This window comes from Silene latifolia, chromosome 1, assembly GCF_048544455.1.
Source record: "Silene latifolia isolate original U9 population chromosome 1, ASM4854445v1, whole genome shotgun sequence".
NCBI classification, from domain to species: Eukaryota; Viridiplantae; Streptophyta; class Magnoliopsida; order Caryophyllales; family Caryophyllaceae; genus Silene; species Silene latifolia.
Genome location: NC_133526.1, coordinates 126,468,035 through 126,487,466, shown reverse-complemented (window position 1 = coordinate 126,487,466; position 19,432 = coordinate 126,468,035). Strand labels below are relative to the sequence as shown.

General features: G+C 38.3%; 1 protein-coding gene across 1 annotated transcript in view; it reads right to left on the bottom strand.

Moving 5' to 3' along the window:
* LOC141655359 (uncharacterized) overlaps nucleotides 1-16,118 on the bottom strand; it is a 77,569-nt gene extending 61,451 nt beyond the window's left edge. Inside the window, exon 1 of the mRNA XM_074462445.1 lies at nucleotides 15,458-16,118. Within this exon, the coding sequence (XP_074318546.1) occupies nucleotides 15,458-16,118 (661 nt within the window). The remainder of the gene's footprint in view (nucleotides 1-15,457) is intronic.
* Nucleotides 16,119-19,432: the final 3,314 nt, after the last annotated feature.

The following is a 19,432-nucleotide window of genomic DNA, read 5'->3' as shown; positions in this document are numbered from 1 at the left end:
CCCTTCTCATGACGGCTTTGATCGAGGAAGCAGGAATTGTGATCGTTTTCCCGTTGAAGGGGCCCCTGATCTTCTGGTGGAGAGTTGAGGTAACCGCCTTGACGGCGTGAATCCAGGGACGTCCCAGGAGCATATTGAAAGAGGCATCGATATCGACCACTTGAAAACGTCCCAGGAGCATATTTAAAGAGGCGTCGATGTCGACCAATTGAAAACTGGTTTGTCTTTCCAGTGGTCGGGTTGCGATGGTCAAGGTGATAAGCCCAGCGACCTTGCGACGAGTGCCGTCGTAGGCGCGTACTCCTTGGTTTGTCGGGACCAAATCAGCTTCCTTGATACCCGGCCTTGTTAGAAATCTATATCTCTATACTCAACATATTCATAATGTTATAAATTTAATTTAGTCATAAAATTAAAAGGTGATCTTATGCATGCAAACAATAAGTAAAATAAGGAAGAAAACTTCATCATACATTGAGTTTTCGGTTTATATGGGCACAAGAGAGTTCTCCTACTCTCTTGTTCTTGAGCTTCCTTTAATGGATGAACTAGGATTCAAGTAGAGAATCCCTCCCAAGGTTTTATACCCAAGATAACAACTTAATAAAATTAATATTATTATTACTAGAATAATACTAATTTTGTATAAAAATTGACCCAAGAATATTATTTGGTCTCTCTATTATTTCGGTCAAGAGAGAAGGAGGAGAATGAAGTTTTTATCTTTCTAAAACTCTAATTTTAGATGAATGAATAATGAGCTAATACACTAATGTTTAATGTAGTGTATATGATAAATTATAAGGCAAAACCCTTGGCTTTGCTCCATGAAAAACCGGGTATGGGGGAAGTGAAGGGACCAATGCATGCACTAAGAGGTCTTCACAAAAGCAAGTAGTGTTGCATGGCTATGTTTAGTAGGAAATGATTATGTTTACCACTAACATAATCAACACAATATTTGCCTAATCCTCCTCTTAATTTCGGTACATATAAAATGGACTCCATTTTATTTTTTGTCAATTTGTCACATGTCACATGTCACATAAGATTGTTATGTATTTTTAACATATTAAAAATCAACGTATTAATAAAAATACGTCATATACAAAATCGACTTAGTAATTCACAATTACTTGTACCAAAATATTTTACCAATTATAAATCACAACAACTTGTATTTATAATAATTTATTCATTCAATTGCAATTGTTTCCTTAAACAATAATTTCATCTAAGTAATGAAACAATTCGATTACTTAGAACGTACCTTATTTAATTAAATTTCAATGAGACACGTAAATAATACTTCCAAAATCGTCCGTCAATTTTTAAGAAATTTAATTGACCCGTATCATCATACGATCAATTAAATGATCAATTAAGAGTGTTATCCTTTAGGTATGACCTAAGGGGATCAACTGGTCACCACCGTCTCACGACAGTAATGTCAAACTCTAGTCAGCCAATCATTACCGATATGTGTGGACCAGTTGACAGTAAAATATTACTTCCCAATTGTATTCTTTAAAATGAGATTTAAACATGTGATCATCATGATCAACAGTTGTGATCGCATTATTGTCGGAGGACACATATTCCAACAATCTCCCACTTGTCCTCGACAAGTGTGCGTCACCAATTCTCTCGTCCTATTACTATCTCCCACTCAATGCAAGGTGTCTTTCAGGTCGTACTTGCAAGTGATCATATCGAGAGTGGTTTCCTCGATCCGAGAGAATAATCGATTGACCGGATTTATCCACCATGGATACATTCCGAGCGTGGCCACGCATTTCCAGTTCATTACTCCTCGAGTGGCCCTGAGATATTGTTATAACCCTGACTAGGGGTGGACAATTCCTATCACACTCATTCCCTTCGACTAGCCACAACCATCATAACCCAAAATATGCCCATTTGACCCCATTTACGAAGGTCGTAGTAACACAAATAAAAGCTAATTAATCTGAAACTGTGCCATCTTAGGCGAATAGTCTTTAGTCAAAAGAATCGACTCATTAGAATACTATAGTAGCTCTCGCCACGACCAGGCTATATAAATTTGGCAGAACTCTATAAGCGGTCATACGGCCCGACTAAATGTTCCTAACAGTCTGCCTATGTGATCGACTAGTCATTCTCATATGACTCCATGGCACTTGAACTTGCCATCAATCGCATCACACTCTAGTCACTTCGAGACGTCACCTCAGGTAAGTAACTATGGGCGAATACAATGCTAATCCGTGTTCACTTAAACGGGGTTTAATTGTCTCTACAACCCGTTGGATGTAACAAGGTATAAGGTGAGTTAATAATAACTCAAACGACAAATGTCGACATCACACTCGGGTAGTCAATACCGTATTAAAACCTTGTGATGCATATCGTAAGTGTATAAACAGTTGTTGATTGCAATAGAAGTTTAACATATCTTGTGTCCATGTGTTCAAACTTCTTTTAATCGCCTTTTCCTTTACGTTCATGTTATCTATCATAGCATGAACCTTACCAAGTACACATCTAGGTTCCCAACCTCGGTTTCGGCTCTTTATCTTGAAAGAACTTCTTTGTCGATTATCTCATAACAAACGAATTTGTGGTGAATGATATAACTTATACTGATCAAGTACTCCACCCACACACAATGCACTAGGTATATGTTTTGCAGAATCTTGCAACAATTGTCAAGATGATTAGCCTAGCACTTCTCACAAGTCCTAGCATATTAGAAAACATTAGTTTTGAGTAACTTCTTATTCAATTAAGTATCTTTCCAAACTTCTATTTCTCTTTTTAGCTTGAAAGGCTTAGGATTCTCATAAATCCTTACATGTGTTCGAATTGCAATATGTGCAACCTTTTGACACACAATAGAGTCTTCTGTCAAACTCAGAAATCGCTCATCGGATTCTCCTCGAGAATTCATGACGTTTCTTCTATGGCTTCCCAATGATCCATCATGCTCTTATGCATATGATTCATTTTGGACATGTGCATGATTATTCTAATGGCGGAAACATTAGTAACCTTTAATCATGTCATCAATTATTCTTAGGTTCAAGGAACGACCATGACTGCTAATGGCAATTCCATTTTCATTTACATGAATAACCTACGTTTCTAGTTGATTCGATGTGTATGTCTCAATACTTATCCAACATCTCATGATGTGATTGGATTCATCATAGTCCATTTTCATCCAGAATTGAAAACTCAAATACTCCTTTATAAAAGAAGGTATTAGCTCGTCATTCTCAATGAGTAGTGAGTTGTAAATTTTTTACAACATGATGACTCCCACTAAGTTCCATGTCTTGACATGATAATTTCCAAACTCCCACTTAATTCCAGATGTTTCGTAATTGACTACTTAATTGAAATATTTCAAGAATTGAGATTTGTTGCTTTGCTAAGTTATTGAGATAAAACCATATATGTTCCCATCATATCCTTTCAAAATACCTATTTTGAAGTGGTCTCATCTTATCCTTATGGAAAGAGATTTTAATCTCTAACTCATTCATATCATAATGATGAGTAGCAATGTCATTATTTAAATATGAATAATATCTAATACACGTCCTTCAAAATACCCTTTTCGGAAGGAGGTTTAACCAATTCATTTTCATAATGAGGTTAAGTAATGACATTAGCGTCGTTAATACTTAACTTAGCTATTGAGAATATCGGTATATCAATCCTTGCAACTTCTAGTCATAAATCTCATTTATTTTCTAGGATGTAACTTTGATTCATTAAGGCTCTTAAGTAAATATCAATGTTGAAACTATTGGTCAAAATTTATCATAAACTAGTCAAAACTTTTGTTAAGACTTTACATTAGTCTTTTTTCTTCCAAAACTTTCTTTTGGTCTCCTCGTGTAGTTATCTTGAGAAAATATTCTTTTGATTACTTCACTTGGTCTCTTTTGTCACGTAGATCTATTCGAGACCATAGATCTCATCTATTGGGCATACTATATAAATAGATATACCTTAATTCAAATCATTCTCCCTTGCATAGATCTCATTTACACAAGTACACAAATTTCTTTTGATGTTGTGTCCTCATTTTTCTCCCACTCTATCTTTAGAATAAATACACTAGAGATTCAAAGATAGCATATGAGACACAAATAATGATTTTTGAAGTATAAGGAGGACTATCTCATAGTTTGACTTATAGTTTTAGATTTCGTAAGTGTACTTGGTGATTAACTTTCCTTTAAGAGAGTTCATTAACTCAATATCACTTTGTAAATGATCATTCACAAGTCTTTAGCTTGTGGTCATATAATGAATCCCATCATTATAGTTGTTTATTAGATCATTTTAAGTGAATAATCATATGTTTCTATGAGCAAGCATGTAAAGATGAATTTTAGAACAAGGATAAAAATGATAAAACGGGTGACTTGGGTTGCAAACCAAGCCACCATTATCCAAAATACAACCAATATCCAAAATGCATTTCCATGTCGAACACGGAAATCAAAAGGTTCTAAAATTCAAAACATAATTAAAATAAGACAATAAAAAGCGAAGCTTCATGGAAGTTATTCCTAGCTTCTCAATGGTTTCTCAAGCTTGCTTTTCTTTTCCCTTGTCCTTGCTTGGTGGAAGCCCTATTTACAATAAAAAGGGAATACATTATCACAACTTTGTATCACAATACCATAGTTGAATTAGAAACATAAAAGAAAGGATAGTCATTTACCTACTGGAGTGATCTTTCCAGCCTTAATATCACCAAGGTATTTGGAACAATTTCTTTTCCAATGTCCAACACCATTACAATAATGGCATTTATCAAGAGGACCCTTCTTGATTTTGGAAGTGCTAGCTTCATAAGTCTTAGCTTTGGTGAAAGTGGGAGCTTGCTTCTTACCCTTCTTCCCATTCTTTTTGAACTTCCCCTTACTCTTGGTGCTAATGTTAAGCACATCCTTAGGTGGGTTCACATTTAACCCCATGTCTCTTTCGGCTTGCACAAGTAGCTTGTGCAATTCTTCAAGAGACACGTCCTTGTCTTGCATGTTAAAATTCACCCGGAATTGAACATACGCTTTGACCTTGGATAAGGAGTGTAGAATCCTATCTACAATGAGTTCTTTGGGGATTTCAACCTTTTGAATCTTCAAGGTCTCGACTAGCTCCATTAATTTGAGCACATGAGGGCTAACCTTTTAGCCCTCTTTGAAGTCGAGATCAAAGAATGCCGCGGCCGCCTCATATTGGACGATCCGCGGAGTTTGTGAAAACATTGTCACAAGCTTGGAGTAAATCTCATTAGCGGTGCCCATCTTAAAGGCTCTCCTTTGGAGATCCGCCTCCATCGCAAAGATCAACACGTTTTTCATTGCGGCGGACTCCTTATGGTAAGCCTCATATGCTTCCCTAGTGGCGGCGGTCGACCTAGTATTAGGTTCGGGTGGAGAGGTCTCGGTAAGGTAACGAAGCTTGTCGTCACCTTGGGCGGCTAATTTGAATTGGGCATCCCAATCGGAGAAATTTGACCCATTCTTTTCAAGTTTACATCGATCCATGAAGGATCGGAGCCATGAAGTATTAGTGAGAGGCGTGGCGTTGGTGTTTGGATTTGCCATTTGTTATGAGAAATAAGATCGGTCTACAAAACAAAATATGGAAGGAATAAAACATATGTCGTTTTAATAATAATACTCGTAAAAATTTTAATTTAAACAAGTTTATGACATTTATCTAGTGACCTCTACCCAACTTAGATAAATGATTCCAAGACCCAAATTCATATCAACTTAGGGCACGGTGTGCCGAAATATCCTTTATTAATATAACTCGGTGGATTAACCTTTTAATCGATTCTACTTTTAGAACTCTTGGTCGATAAAATTTACATTAATATTTATCTCTAGCCCGAAACATATCCGGAAATCGTCGTGAATACTTTCGTTGAGTTCAACCCAAATTTCGAATAAATGTGTCCATAATCCAAACTCCTATCAACTTAGGGCACGGTGTGCCGAAATACCCTTCATTAATATAAATTCGGTGGATAGACATTTATCACCCACTTCCCCTACGTAACAAGGTTTGTACCCCGGGATGGCCGAGTGCACTCCCTCACGAAATAGGTTTTCATGGTTTCTACTTTTTGGTAAGGCTATGTCTCAATTGTTTATTTTTAGCGAGAGGTCATGTCAATTTATTATCTATCACGTTTTAAGTGAACTAAAGCGGTGAATTACGATAATTTTAATTAACACGGTCGATATACTCGATTAAAATGACAATGCATGTTTTAGTTATGGCGATTTAGCGATGCATGCAACATATAAATAAAATGCAAAACATAAAATAAATCCTAGTATGGCCTTCCTAAAATAGAAAATCTAATTAACTATTACATATTCGGAAACCAACTCCATTGGTCCCTTGAACTTCGGTTATGGCACGCATCTCGAGGTAACACCGTCTTTATGTATCGCCTTCTTGAATGACACTGTCTTCAAGGAACTCCGGAATAAATAAATTACATAACAAATTACATAATTTCCTATTATACATTTGTAATTAAAATAAAAATAAATCTATTAAATTACAAAACGGTGATACGAGATCACAATAAATTACAACCGAATCGATATTCCCATACATTTCGGGTAATACCAATTAAAAACTAAGGCCATACTAAGTAAAAATTACATAATTCAAAAAATTACATAAAATAAAATTATGACAATCATAATTAAAATGCAGCATTATAATATGTATGAACATGCCCAATTTTATGCTAAATCGCCTTTAAGGAGCCAATATCGTATATTACACGGTTATTACGGATTTGCGTGATTCAACGTTTTATAATCACGATAATTTCATAAATTCATATTTATGCACAAGTTAATTACCCTAACCTCTTAGGACTCAAAATTAGTCTCCACTAACTATTTGCCTATAATTAACTCATATTTCTTAAAATTGTTCATTAATGGACCTAAAATACAATAAAATGCTATAAACTTCAAATAAATCACAAAATTCCAAATAAATTCAAAATTTGAAATTTAAAATTATGAACATTCTGGAAAAATACCATGACACTCATAATGTTCAAAAAACTTAGGTTAAAATTTCGTAAAATTATCGGAAAAACTATGTTGCGGTTTATCGGATTTATCAATAAAAAACATAAAAACATGAGAAAAAATATATTCATCAACTTTTCAATTTTAGATCTGAAAAAGATAATAAAATGCAACATGTGACGTTTTTCCTTAGTCATGAAGTATGTTTTAGCAATTATTTACTAATTAAGTCACTATTTATGCTATTTTTCATCAAAAATCCATAAATCATGCATAAAGATTTCAATATAGCCTATTATTTTACACACATCTTGTAAAATTGCATGTGACAACATACTAAATTTCTATGACCAGATTCAAAATTTATCTCATATTAACCTATTTTTCTTCTAAATCCGATTTTAAACATGAAAAATCCATATTTCGAGCATAAAAACTCCAAAAATTTTGAAAATTTACAGGTCATCTCAAAATAATATATGTGATAACATATCCAAAAATCACTGGAAAATTAGAAGTTTAGCTAATTTTAGTCCGAAAAATGACATTTTAATCATAAAATCATATTTTTAATGCCATTATTATACAAGATGAACAATAAAAATCCATAAATTAACCAAAATATCTTAAAAACATTTTAGGACCAGAAACTTTAACATGAAAAATTATTTTCGTGGTATATCATAATAACACAAATTTAACAAGTTTTATATGTTAATCGTATAACTCGGAAAAACTATAACCGATTTGCATGCAAACAACCAAGGCTCTCTGATACCGCTTGTTAGAAATCTATATCTCTATACTCAACATATTCATAATGTTATAAATTTAATTTAGTCATAAAATTAAAAGGTGATCTTATGCATGCAAACAATAAGTAAAATAAGGAAGAAAACTTCATCATACATTGAGTTTTCGATTTATATGGGCACAAGAGAGTTCTCCTACTCTCTTGTTCTTGAGCTTCCTTTAATGGATGAACTAGGATTCAAGTAGAGAATCCCTCCCAAGGTTTTATACCCAAGATAACAACTTAATAAAATTAATATTATTATTACTTGAATCATACTAATTTTGTATAAAAATTGACCCAAGAATATTATTTGGTCTCTCTATTATTTCGGTCAAGAGAGAAGGAGGAGAAGGAAGTTTTTATCTTTCTAAAACTCTAATTTTAGATGAATGAATAATGAGCTAATACACTAATGTTTAATGTAGTGTATATGATAAATTATAAGGCAAAAACCCTTGGCTTTGCTCCATGAAAAACCGGGTATGGGGGAAGAGAAGGGACCAATGCATGCACTAAGAGGTCTTCACAAAAGCAAGTAGTGTTGCATGGCTATGTTTAGCATGAAATGATTATGTTTACCACTAACATAATCAACACAATATTTGCCTAATCCTCCTCTTAATTTCGGTACATATAAAATGGACTCCATTTTATTTTTTGTCAATTTGTCACATGTCACATGTCACATAAGATTGTTATGTATTTTTAACATATTAAAAATCAACGTATTAATAAAAATACGTCATATACAAAATCGACTTAGTAATTCACAATTACTTGTACCAAAATATTTTACCAATTATAAATCACAACAACTTGTATTTATAATAATTTATTCATTCAATTGCAATTGTTTCCTTAAACAATAATTTCATCTAAGTAATGAAACAATTCAATTACTTAGACCGTATCTTATTTAATCAAATTTCAATGAGACACGTAAATAATACTTCCAAAATCGTCCGTCAATTTTTAAGAAATTTAATTGACCCGTATCGTCATACGATCAATTAAATGATCAATTAAGAGTGTTATCCTTTAGGTATGACCTAAGGGGATCAACTGGTCACCACCGTCTCACGACAGTAATGTCAAACTCTAGTCAGCCAATCATTACCGATATGTGTGGACCAGTTGACAGTAAAATATTACTTCCCAATTGTATTCTTTAAAATGAGATTTAAACATGTGATCATCATGATCAACAGTTGTGATCGCATTATTGTCGGAGGACACATATTCCAACAGGCCTGTGGGCAGTCTTGAGAGGAATGACATTCACCGCGGATCCGTCATCCACGAGGACCATGGATACATTTTTCTGGAGGCATTGTACGGTGATATACAAGGCCAGGTTATGATTGGCTCCGAACAGAGGGATATCCTCGTCGGAGAAGACGACTGGGTTGTTCAGATCAGGGGCGTCCCTCGTCATGTGTGCCACTATTTCTTCTGGGGAAGAGGTGGAGGGCACTGTTAACTTCCCCAAAGCCTGTAGCAGGGCCTGTCGATGCTCAAAAGACGTTGCGATCAGTTGCCAAATTGAGATTTCGGCTTTTGCTTTCTGAAGCTGTTTCAGGATTGAGTTCTCAGGAGCCCTTGGTTGAGTGTCTACCTCAGGAACGACTTGGTCATTCGTTGTTAGAACGACCGTTGGATTGTTCGGGTTCTGATAGGGACGTCCGGACCGTGTGAGATGTCCGATTTCTTTCTGCCGTTTCTCCTTCCCTGGGATGATATAGACATCCTCAACATCATCTCTCCAGATGCCATTAATTTCAGAGTCCCGAGGGTACCTTGGGGGGGTATTCCTCGGTGGGCAATTCTTGTGAGGGATACTTTTGTGAGGGTGGTTTTTGTGAGGGTGATTTTTATGGGGGTAGTTATTGTGAGGGTGATTTTTATGGGGGTAGTTATTGTGAGGGTAGTTATTGTGGGGGTAGTTATTTTGAGGGTGATTATTTTGAGGGTGATTTTCGTGAGGTCTATGCCAGAATGGTCGCGGGAGCAATCCATCTTGGTGTGGGTAGTTTTGAATGCTTGGGGGATTCTCCCTCGGGCGCGGTGGTGGAGGATTGATGATGAGCCGACGGTGGGCGTCGTCAAGTCGGGTGATTCTCTCGGAGAGGCTGGCTATGGCCTCCTCAACTTGTTGAAACATAGTGAGCATAGTGGCAGCACTAAACACAAACACTCCGTCTGTAGGATCTTTTTCCAAAGCATTCACCTCGTCATCAATTGGCAGGATGAGGTGAGAGGAGTCTAAAGTCGGCTCATCGTCAGAGATGGCGTGGATTCCCAGGGGATTCGTTTTGTTGTTCGGTTTAGTTGGTGGGGGTATAGGCAAATCCCCTTTCTCAATCATGTCTTGAATGAGGTGCTTGAGTTTGAAGCAAGTTTCGGTATCATGCCCTTTTCCCTGATGGTACTGACAGTAGGCACTGGGGTTCCAGAACCGGGACTTCTTGGCATCGGTCGGATCCGGGGTGGGTCCGATCGGTCGTAACTTCCCCTGGTCCATGAGCCTCTTCAAGGCACTCGCATAAGTCGACCATATGTTGGTGAACACTCTCTGGGGGCGCTCAGTTCTCTTAGCAGATGGTTCGACGAGGTTAACCTCATCAATCTTTTTCGTCTGGCCGTAAGGGCGAGATCCGGTTAAGGTGGATCCCTGGTAACCTCTACCAGTGGTCTTGGCTAAGACACCCTTTCGGAGGTCATCCTCAATACGCGTCCCAAGAATCTGCAGATCTTGGAAGGTCTTAATATTCTGATACCTCAGTAGGTTGGCATAAACTGGGCGGAGATTGTTGACAAACTTCTCCATCAAAGTCGACTCACTCGGCTTACTGACCAGTTGAGTACTCACCCTCCTCCAACGGGTTAAGAACTCAGTGAACCCCTCCTTGTCTTTTTGGGTTAGCACTTCGAGAGTACGGGTATTGGCCTGGATCTCGACATTGTCGGCATACTGTTTGGCAAACTCAACTGCGATCTCATCCCAAGTAGTAAGGTTTTTCGGATCAAGGGAGTAGTACCATTGGCGAGGGATCGGTTCCAAAGAGGATGGGAAGATCCGGGTAAAAAGTTCCTGTTTGACCCCTTTAATGGCCATGTAGTCCTTGAAAGCACGGATATGATTGAGCGGGTCCTCCACTCCTTTAAACTTAGGCACATCAGTTAGGGTGAAGTTGTCAGGTAATTGATCCCCAACAGGTTCGAACCTTCGGTTGTTCTCAAGATGGATATTGTTACCCCGGGCTAGGAGCTGTTCCTCCAAAAGCTTTAGCCTCTTCTCAGTTTCAGTCAGAGGTGGGGTATTATGTTCCCCAGTTTCCTTGTTCTCCAGGGCGTCGATACGGGTCTCAACACGATCCAGGGTGACCTTAAGAGCGGTAAGTAGGCTGGCTAACTGATCAGTTGTGACATCTCTGTTGTTATCATTGTTGTTGTTGGACGAAGCTGAAGACGGGGCCATGGCTCTGAGGCAGAAAAACGGCTCATATTACAACTCAATCCGACACGGTTCCAAAACTGAACACAGACAACACCAAGGACGAGACAAAGATCAGACTCAACAAGACGGGGTGACCGTGCGTGGTCCCTCGGTGGTGACTCAATTTATGACGTGACGGTGTTGACCGAACCTTTGACACGAGTCCGACATAACGGCGTGACGCCATCGGACGGGTCTCGGGGTGAGACGACTCATAAGTAAAGACCCATAAGTACGTTTGCTTTGACTCGATAGACACGAGGCGGAATTGGAATGGTGGACTGAAGTTTTCGAAAATAGAAATTTTCAAAAAGATTCATTTGTCGCTTTAATGGACGACTTCCGAAGATAGAAATCCCCGCAAGTTGATCAGTTGAAAGGGGTTGTCTTAAGTTTATTTGCAAAAGACGGTTTGAGTTTGAGTCGGCTCGGAAAACAGTGCATTGTTTCCCAAGACGGTTTTGAAATTCAAAATTGTATGTTGTGAAAATCGAGTTTGAAATGTTTGAAGAGGTCTCGGGGATGTTGCATGGTCCTCGGGATCTCGAAAGTGTCTCGAGAAAAAGGGTGTGTGCTTTTCTCGGGTTTTGAAAGAGCCATTGTCGGCGCGAAACGGGTTAAAATCCGTGTCTAGACGCGGCGATTATAACGGCGCAAAAAGGTGATTTGAAATGGTTGTAGAAAATCGGGTTTAAAAATCGTCATTACGACGACCTAGAAAGGCGTGTTGAAATGGTTATGAAAAACCGGGTTTGAAAATCGTCATTACGACGGCCTAGAATGGCGTGTTGAAATGGTTATAAAAAACCGAGTTTAAAAATCGTCATTACGACGGCCTAGAAAGGCGTGTTGAAATGGTTATAAAAAACCGGGTTTTGAAAATCGTCATTACGACGGCCTAGAAAGGCGTGCAACGGTCGGCAAAAGACCGAGGTTTGAAACGGCCATTATAACGGCGCGAAAAGGGTGATTTTGAAAATGACACGGAAGGACTTATGATCAAGTAGCACATAAGCACTCGCAGTTCATTATATTATGCATTATGCTGAAACGGGTTTTGGCTTAAAAGGATGGGTTACACACCAAGCAATCAAACCCCGATTTGCGAGAGAGATACCAATCCAAACAAAATGTGTAAGGAGGGTGCCCTAGCCTCGTGCTCGAAAGTGATGAAAGCTCTTTGACGAAACAGAAATGTGTAACGTCAATGGTATGCTTGACTCAATCGGGATTCGAAACGCGGGGATGAGAAAACTCATGCCGACGAGACGAGCCGATTGGTTGAAAAGGGTTAGGTTGTGGGCCCAGACAAGGAACCCGACCGTGACCGTAATATCAATTAATGCATTCCAACCAAGACCTCGTTCGAGTCTCACCATCTAGGGATCACAAAAGACGTAAGTGTCCTAGTTATCCCCAGCAAAGTCGCCAATCTGTGGACATGGCTCACCTACAAGCCCACTTCGATCCGTGGACATACAGCGGTCTTTTGAAAGCCACGCTCGGCGGCGTAAAAATGCTTTTGACCGGATCGTTTTAGATCGGTCGGTTTCGTCTCGGTAAGGGTCTCGAAACGATTAGAGATGTTCGGAGTCGCCACCAAGCATTTGTGGGATGCCTGGAACCCGTTCGAATTCCACTTTATACCTCGGTCAAATCGAAGCACAAAGCAGCGTTTGACATAGGTACTAAAGATAAGAAATCTTCCCTCTTTAGCATCCTATCTCTAGAATGACTCTCGTACGCCCTGGATAAGGTCGTCCAATATCCAAAGTTTCTGAGTAAGAGGTGAAGGTACGTATTGGGAAGCCCTTTAATCAGACACCCAATCCCGCCCGCGGAAGCGGCCTCTACTGATCGATCTTGGTTGGTTGAATGTAAAAGTTGATAAAACGGTTTAAATGCATGAATGCGCATCCAATAATTTAAACCTAATATGTGAGAGCTTTCTAAGTCAGTTGATTTAATCCAAGTATCAAGTATAAGATGTCGAGTTGGATTAATGATTGATTCGCATGCAAGACGGAAATTAAACATCCATTTACCGTATTAGGTTTAGGGTGCATAACATGATCCATTTGTCTTAGTAAGGCATTTTGCAAATATGATTTTGAATAATCAAATAGTCATCTGATCCGTCCTATATCCGGGCTAACCGGAGTCGGGATCGTCCTAGACTAATGCTGGAAGGGAACAGACCTTGTACCAGACGGCTATATGAGGCGCGAGCCAGCCGGCGATACAAGGGGCCTCCCTCTGGTTTTGAAAATGAGAAATGGAGGGCCTGTTTAGGTGCGGGTTAGCCCACGGTTTATGTGCCGTGTTCTGACCTTTTAGAAAACATTATAAAACGTGTTGGAAATGGGTATTTGAACCCGGTTTGATTTGAAGGGGTCGTTTAGACCGCATTTGTTGATTTGAAGAACTAGACTCGAATGATCACCATTATTTGGATAATATTCGGTGTCGGGTTCGACTTGACAAACTTGACATGAATAGTTTTGAAAATAATTATGGACTAATTGTTTTAAGTCCATTTGAATGTGATTAGTCGATACTCATCATCGTACTCGGGTTAAAATCCGGCATGGTATGTAGAACCAAGGATGACTTTGTGTTGGTGACTAATATGTTTGTTTGAAAATGTAAAGAAATGAAATAAAAGGTTTTAAAATACCTTTTAAATGTCATTAACCAAATATTATCACCGAAACACGGATTTAACCGTCATGGTATGAGGAACCAAGGGTGAAAAATGTTTTATGGTTAAAACAAATGAAATGAAATAAAAAGGGTTCGAAAATATTTGGAATGGTAAAAACCGATTACAAATATGAAAATGAATTAAAGGGAAATGTCGAGAACAAACATGGTTGATCTCTGGTCTGAACACCCCATTTAGGCGCGGGTAAGTTGGCGACCTAAGGGGCTTCTGCCTCAGACCAAAAATTAGTTTTGGCTCATTTATTCCAAGTTTTGGTTCATGTTATGCACGTTTTAGCATGTTATAGTCATGAAACAAATGAAAACATAATAAAAGAGGATTTTTACACCCTCATACTTACATGTTTGGTTATGGCGAGTGACCGACGTAAGTGTAACAACTCGTTTGATCGGAAAAAACTCGGTTTAAAACCGTTTTGGTAAGTAAAAAGAGTGTTTTAATGTTAGTGATGGTGTAGTGGTCGAAGTGGTCGGTCAAGTGATTTAATGCACGATGACGGTACCAAACAATGTGTAAGGCTTGTATTTACGATCGGTAGGTCGTAAATACGCGTCGGGTTGTGACTTAAGAAGTCGAGTCGAGAATTTTAAGGGAGAAAAGAGAGGGCGGACACTCGTGTAAGTCTCAAATGGGTGGTATTTGAGGGGTATTTATAGGGAAATGAGTGGTTGTGTGAGTTTTGAGCGATGTGGCCACTTGGGCTGCTCAAAGAGGCGCGAGCCACGTCGCGGTTCTTCGAGTTGTGTTGTCACTTTCAAAACAAACGCAATCATGATTTGTTCTATCCTAGGTTTTATAGTCACATGTTTGGTACTTGACCAACATGAATCCGGGAAAACTTAAGGTAGAAGGTTTGAAATGTTTTGTTTTTGGTGGTTGACTCGGTTTGACTCGTTGTTGGAGTCGGGATTTGAATTTTTGAGTCGGTTTTTGGTCCGGTGTTGGTTTTGACTCTAGTTAGTGTCATTGCGACCCCGTCGTCGTGCATTAAACACTCCAGGTATTTTTGAAATGTTTTGAAATGTTTTATTTTCGAAATCGTTTTAAGTTTTCCGACGTAAAGTTGTACACAAACTGTCGATCAAACGCCGTGATTCCAAAACATGTTGTAGTCCGATAATCATCGAGTGTTTGTTGGAGTTTCAGCAGATACTGGGTATCTACAGACATAGATGGTAGTCGACTTGTAATTTGTATAGTTCACCTTATTCATTTGTTTACATTTATGTAATCACTAAACTTGTTATTTATTTAATGAATTTTCTTAATTGTAATTCCGATTTCACTGCTTCGGGAAACCGAGATGGTAACATCTCCCAATTACTTTGGCCGGGTAAGAAGGGGGTGTTACAAGTGATCTGAAATACCAGGGTCCTGGAAAATGGCAAAAGAAGCAGGATAAGTAGAGAGCCATGAAGGGTTTACTAGGGCTCTATCAAGTTTACACCAGACCCTAGTTTGAGGCTCCTGCTTATTATTCCAAGTCAAGTCATATCCTGTGCTGCTAATATCATCTAGTTGGCAATCTGAAAGACAAGAATTGAAAGTAACCATGTCATGCAGAACTGGAGGTGTAGAGCTAAGTTTTTCCTCAGGGCACCTAACCACATTAAAATCTCCAAGGACAATCCATGGATCAGAGGTGATAGATGCTCTGAGGCCAGACCATAATTCTTCCCGTTGAGCTACATCATTACTCCTATAGACACAGCTAAAGGTAAAATCTTTTTGAGACTCATGATGATGAGCCTTACAAGTTAAAAATTGAGCTTCAACTACTCTATGCATTATTGCTATTGTCTTTGGATTAAAAAGAATCCAAATCCTTCCATTGAAATGCTTCTCATAGTTACAAAACCCTTCCCTGTTCTTAAAGGTGTTCCTAAGAATCTTAGAAGCCGTTGAACTTTTCACTCTAGTTTCCAAAACTGCTAAAATATAAATTTTATTTGTCAACAAGTAATCTTTAATCTCACTATGCTTTACTGGGCAATTGAACCCACGAACATTCCAGGAAGCTATCTTCATTGGGAAACTTTGTCAGGAGGGACAGTGACACCTAAATTATCCACTAACAACACCTCTGAACATACTGAGTACGATACAAGAGAATCACCAAGGGGAGCAGATGCTGGTTCTAAGGATCTTTGGCCTAGCCTTAAGCATTCTGAGCCTACATTCCTTGAAGCATCCACGTGCTCTCCCTGAGTGCCTTCCTTGTTACCACCTTGTTCAGAAACCTCTCCTCCATCATTAACCTGATCCTGCTGATCTACAGTATCTGACTCCAATACTTAAAACTGATTTAGGATCTCAGGCTACAAATTATTAACACTATTGGAAGTAAACTTCCCCCGTGAACCCATAATTGTCACACACTGATCTTGAGAACATACCGAGTGCATTACAACATCTTCCATTAGATAAATAAAGTTATTTGGGGTTTACCATTGATTAATGGTCGATAAAAGCCCCAGATTTGATTGATGAAAGCTAGGTTTTTTAGAGAGGAAAAGGAGATGAGAGATTTTTTTTTAAAAAAAAGGTAAAAGTTACTCTTTTTATTAAAGCCTATTTTCTACGATTTTTAAGTTTCTCTTAATTTTTTCTAAGTTAATTATTCTCATTCCATTATGATTAATGAAAATTCTTCAACATTTTATATCAAAATAGAATAATAAAATTTAGAATAATGACATTATTAATTAGAAATGACTCATTTGTTCGTAATAGAGAAAAAAAGTCTTATAGTTGTACCAAGAAGGGTAATGTAATTAGCGTGGTTACATGCCATCTCTTTTATGTCTTTATCTTTGTTTCAATACTTAAGGGTATATAAAGTGGAGGATATTAGCTAATTTTCATTTGTTGATTCATGTTCTATATTGTCCCAGCCCTTTCGTTTTCCACAGTGCGTTCATTTTCTTAATTGATTTGGACGATATGATTTTAATTTGTTGGGTCTTACATTAATTTATTCATTAACTTTTGTACATATCCGTGTCCGTCGATAATTGTATTTATACCAATCGATGAGCAATAGATTTCGTTTTATGATGTAATGCGAATTAAATGAATTTTAGTTCACTTAATTTTTAAATGAGTTTTAATGATTTTATTTTGAATTAATTTTAAAAGTTTCTAATCGATGAAATAGCTTTTTAACAAATTGATTTTTAATAAGGCTATCCATATTTCCGCGGGATGCATGGACCAATCCACGGAAAAATATGAGTCATATGCCTAAAACATCCTTTGTAATATATTGCAGCTTTATGTATGGGTCCCACAAAGAATTCTTATAGGGGTATTACGTTTGCAATATCCGTGGCTCCATACATTCACTCCGTGAATTTATGTGTATCCTTTAATAAAATATATTTTGAGTTATTCAAGATTAAATCAAATATTTTCCATATGAGTCGATTTTTGAATTGCATTTAATTATCGTGTCACTTTTTGTTTTACACTAAGTTTAAAGTGGAATTATAACTCGATTTTTAAAACGATTTTAAGCTTGATTTGGGATCGAATTTCGAAACAAACTACTCATCTCTCATCCTCACCAGTCACCATGCACAGCGTTACCCAGCCCATGCATTTATGGCTGGCTGCCTGGCTATAGACTAGTATGTATAGCTGCAAAGTGTTGCATGGGCTAGATAAGATGAGCATTTGACCAAAGAAATGAGTAGATTAGCAATTTATGATGCCGTAGGACGCAGGCTTAGGGCTCACTTTATTCTGATTTGTGGGCACTCTACAATATTATAACTTTCATATTTATTTATTTATTTTAAAATGATGAGAAAGCATCTTCAAACACAAAATCCAAATGAAAAACAGAATATTGTCCCCCCAAGTCACACCCTAATCCCTCTTTTTCTGTGTCTCTCTTTTAAAAGTGACAAGACATGGATCATTCATGTTAGAGTGATTTACATTTCTACTGTCACAAAACATTGTTACTGTTATTTAACTACGTTAATTCAATTGGTTTTTAGGTAAAAGATCGTCTGATTGATTTTTTTAAAGATGATTATATTTGTTTGGGTCCTATTTCGCATATTGGGCCAATGAAGAGAAGTTGGGCTAAAGGTTTAATGAGCTCGTTAATTTGGCGGAAAAGGAGGTGGTCCACAGGTCACGGGTAGTAGATCAAAGGGAGCTGAAGAGAAGGCCCATCAGGTGAGGAGCGGCTATCTTGGAGAGCAAGTAAGCTGAACCCTGTTAGGGTTTAATCCTATATAAGGCGGAAGAAGGTAAGGAAAGAGGATTGACTCACAATACATGCCAATTGCCCTAATACTAGCAATAAGAGCCGTTTTTCCTACGTTGTGCCCGTGACCTAATAAGATTATTGCTAGTGAACACCTTGGAAGAATTTCGTCTCCTTCCCGCCGTTGTTTCCCACATTGGGTTTTCCGCGTCACCAAATATCCCGTGTCAAGTCTTTATTTACGTTATTTACTACATGCATTACAAACGTCGCCCATACGCATACGAACCGTACGATTTAACATATTAGACCACTTTAACCCTACATCAACGAATTCGATAAAATATACCAAAATAGTTTGGCGCCCACCATGGGGTATAGTGGTCGTCACCGTTTATCGTTTCACAAGCAACGAACGGTACACCATGTCGGGAAACAAGCAAGTCATCGCACCAAGATCTGAGGGAAGTCAGTCACCACGGATGCCATCAAGTTCACCACCAGCAACAGGAGTGCGGACCAGTGCAGATCTCGGTGCCAGGGCCTCCGTCAAAAGCCAATCTTCCACCAAAAACAAGTCATCCAAAGGTGTCTAGAGAGATGGAAGTTCAACCCAGAACCGAGAAGGAGACATGACCTGTCCAGAGGAACATGACGTTCGCTCGATAGACCAGCCATCCAAAGGTATCCAGAGAGATTAGGATTTAGCATGAGGTGTTTAGATCTAAAACAAGTTGGCTATTTATAAGACTGCACTATTTTCTAGGTTAAATCGAAACTTGGGGCTTTACGTTGCACAAAAGATCGAGACGGGCTTAATTTCTTGTGACCTGCACAAAACCGCATGATGCGGCAGACACCGCATGATGCGGTTTTTGCCTGATTCTTTTGCCTTTGAAGCTTGTCTTTGTCATATTCTCCCTCAACCTTGACTTCGTGGCTTGGGCTCCAAGTGACCTATCTATCACATTCCCTTGAGCTTGAGTCGGAACCTAGGTGGCTTGACCCGACATTGGTGATGTTGTCCGGCCGGAGTTGACTTGGGTTCGCTTGAGTTGACTTTGCGTTAATCTCCGACCCTTGCATAAAATTGGTTATAACCGGCTAACCACAAGCAACATAG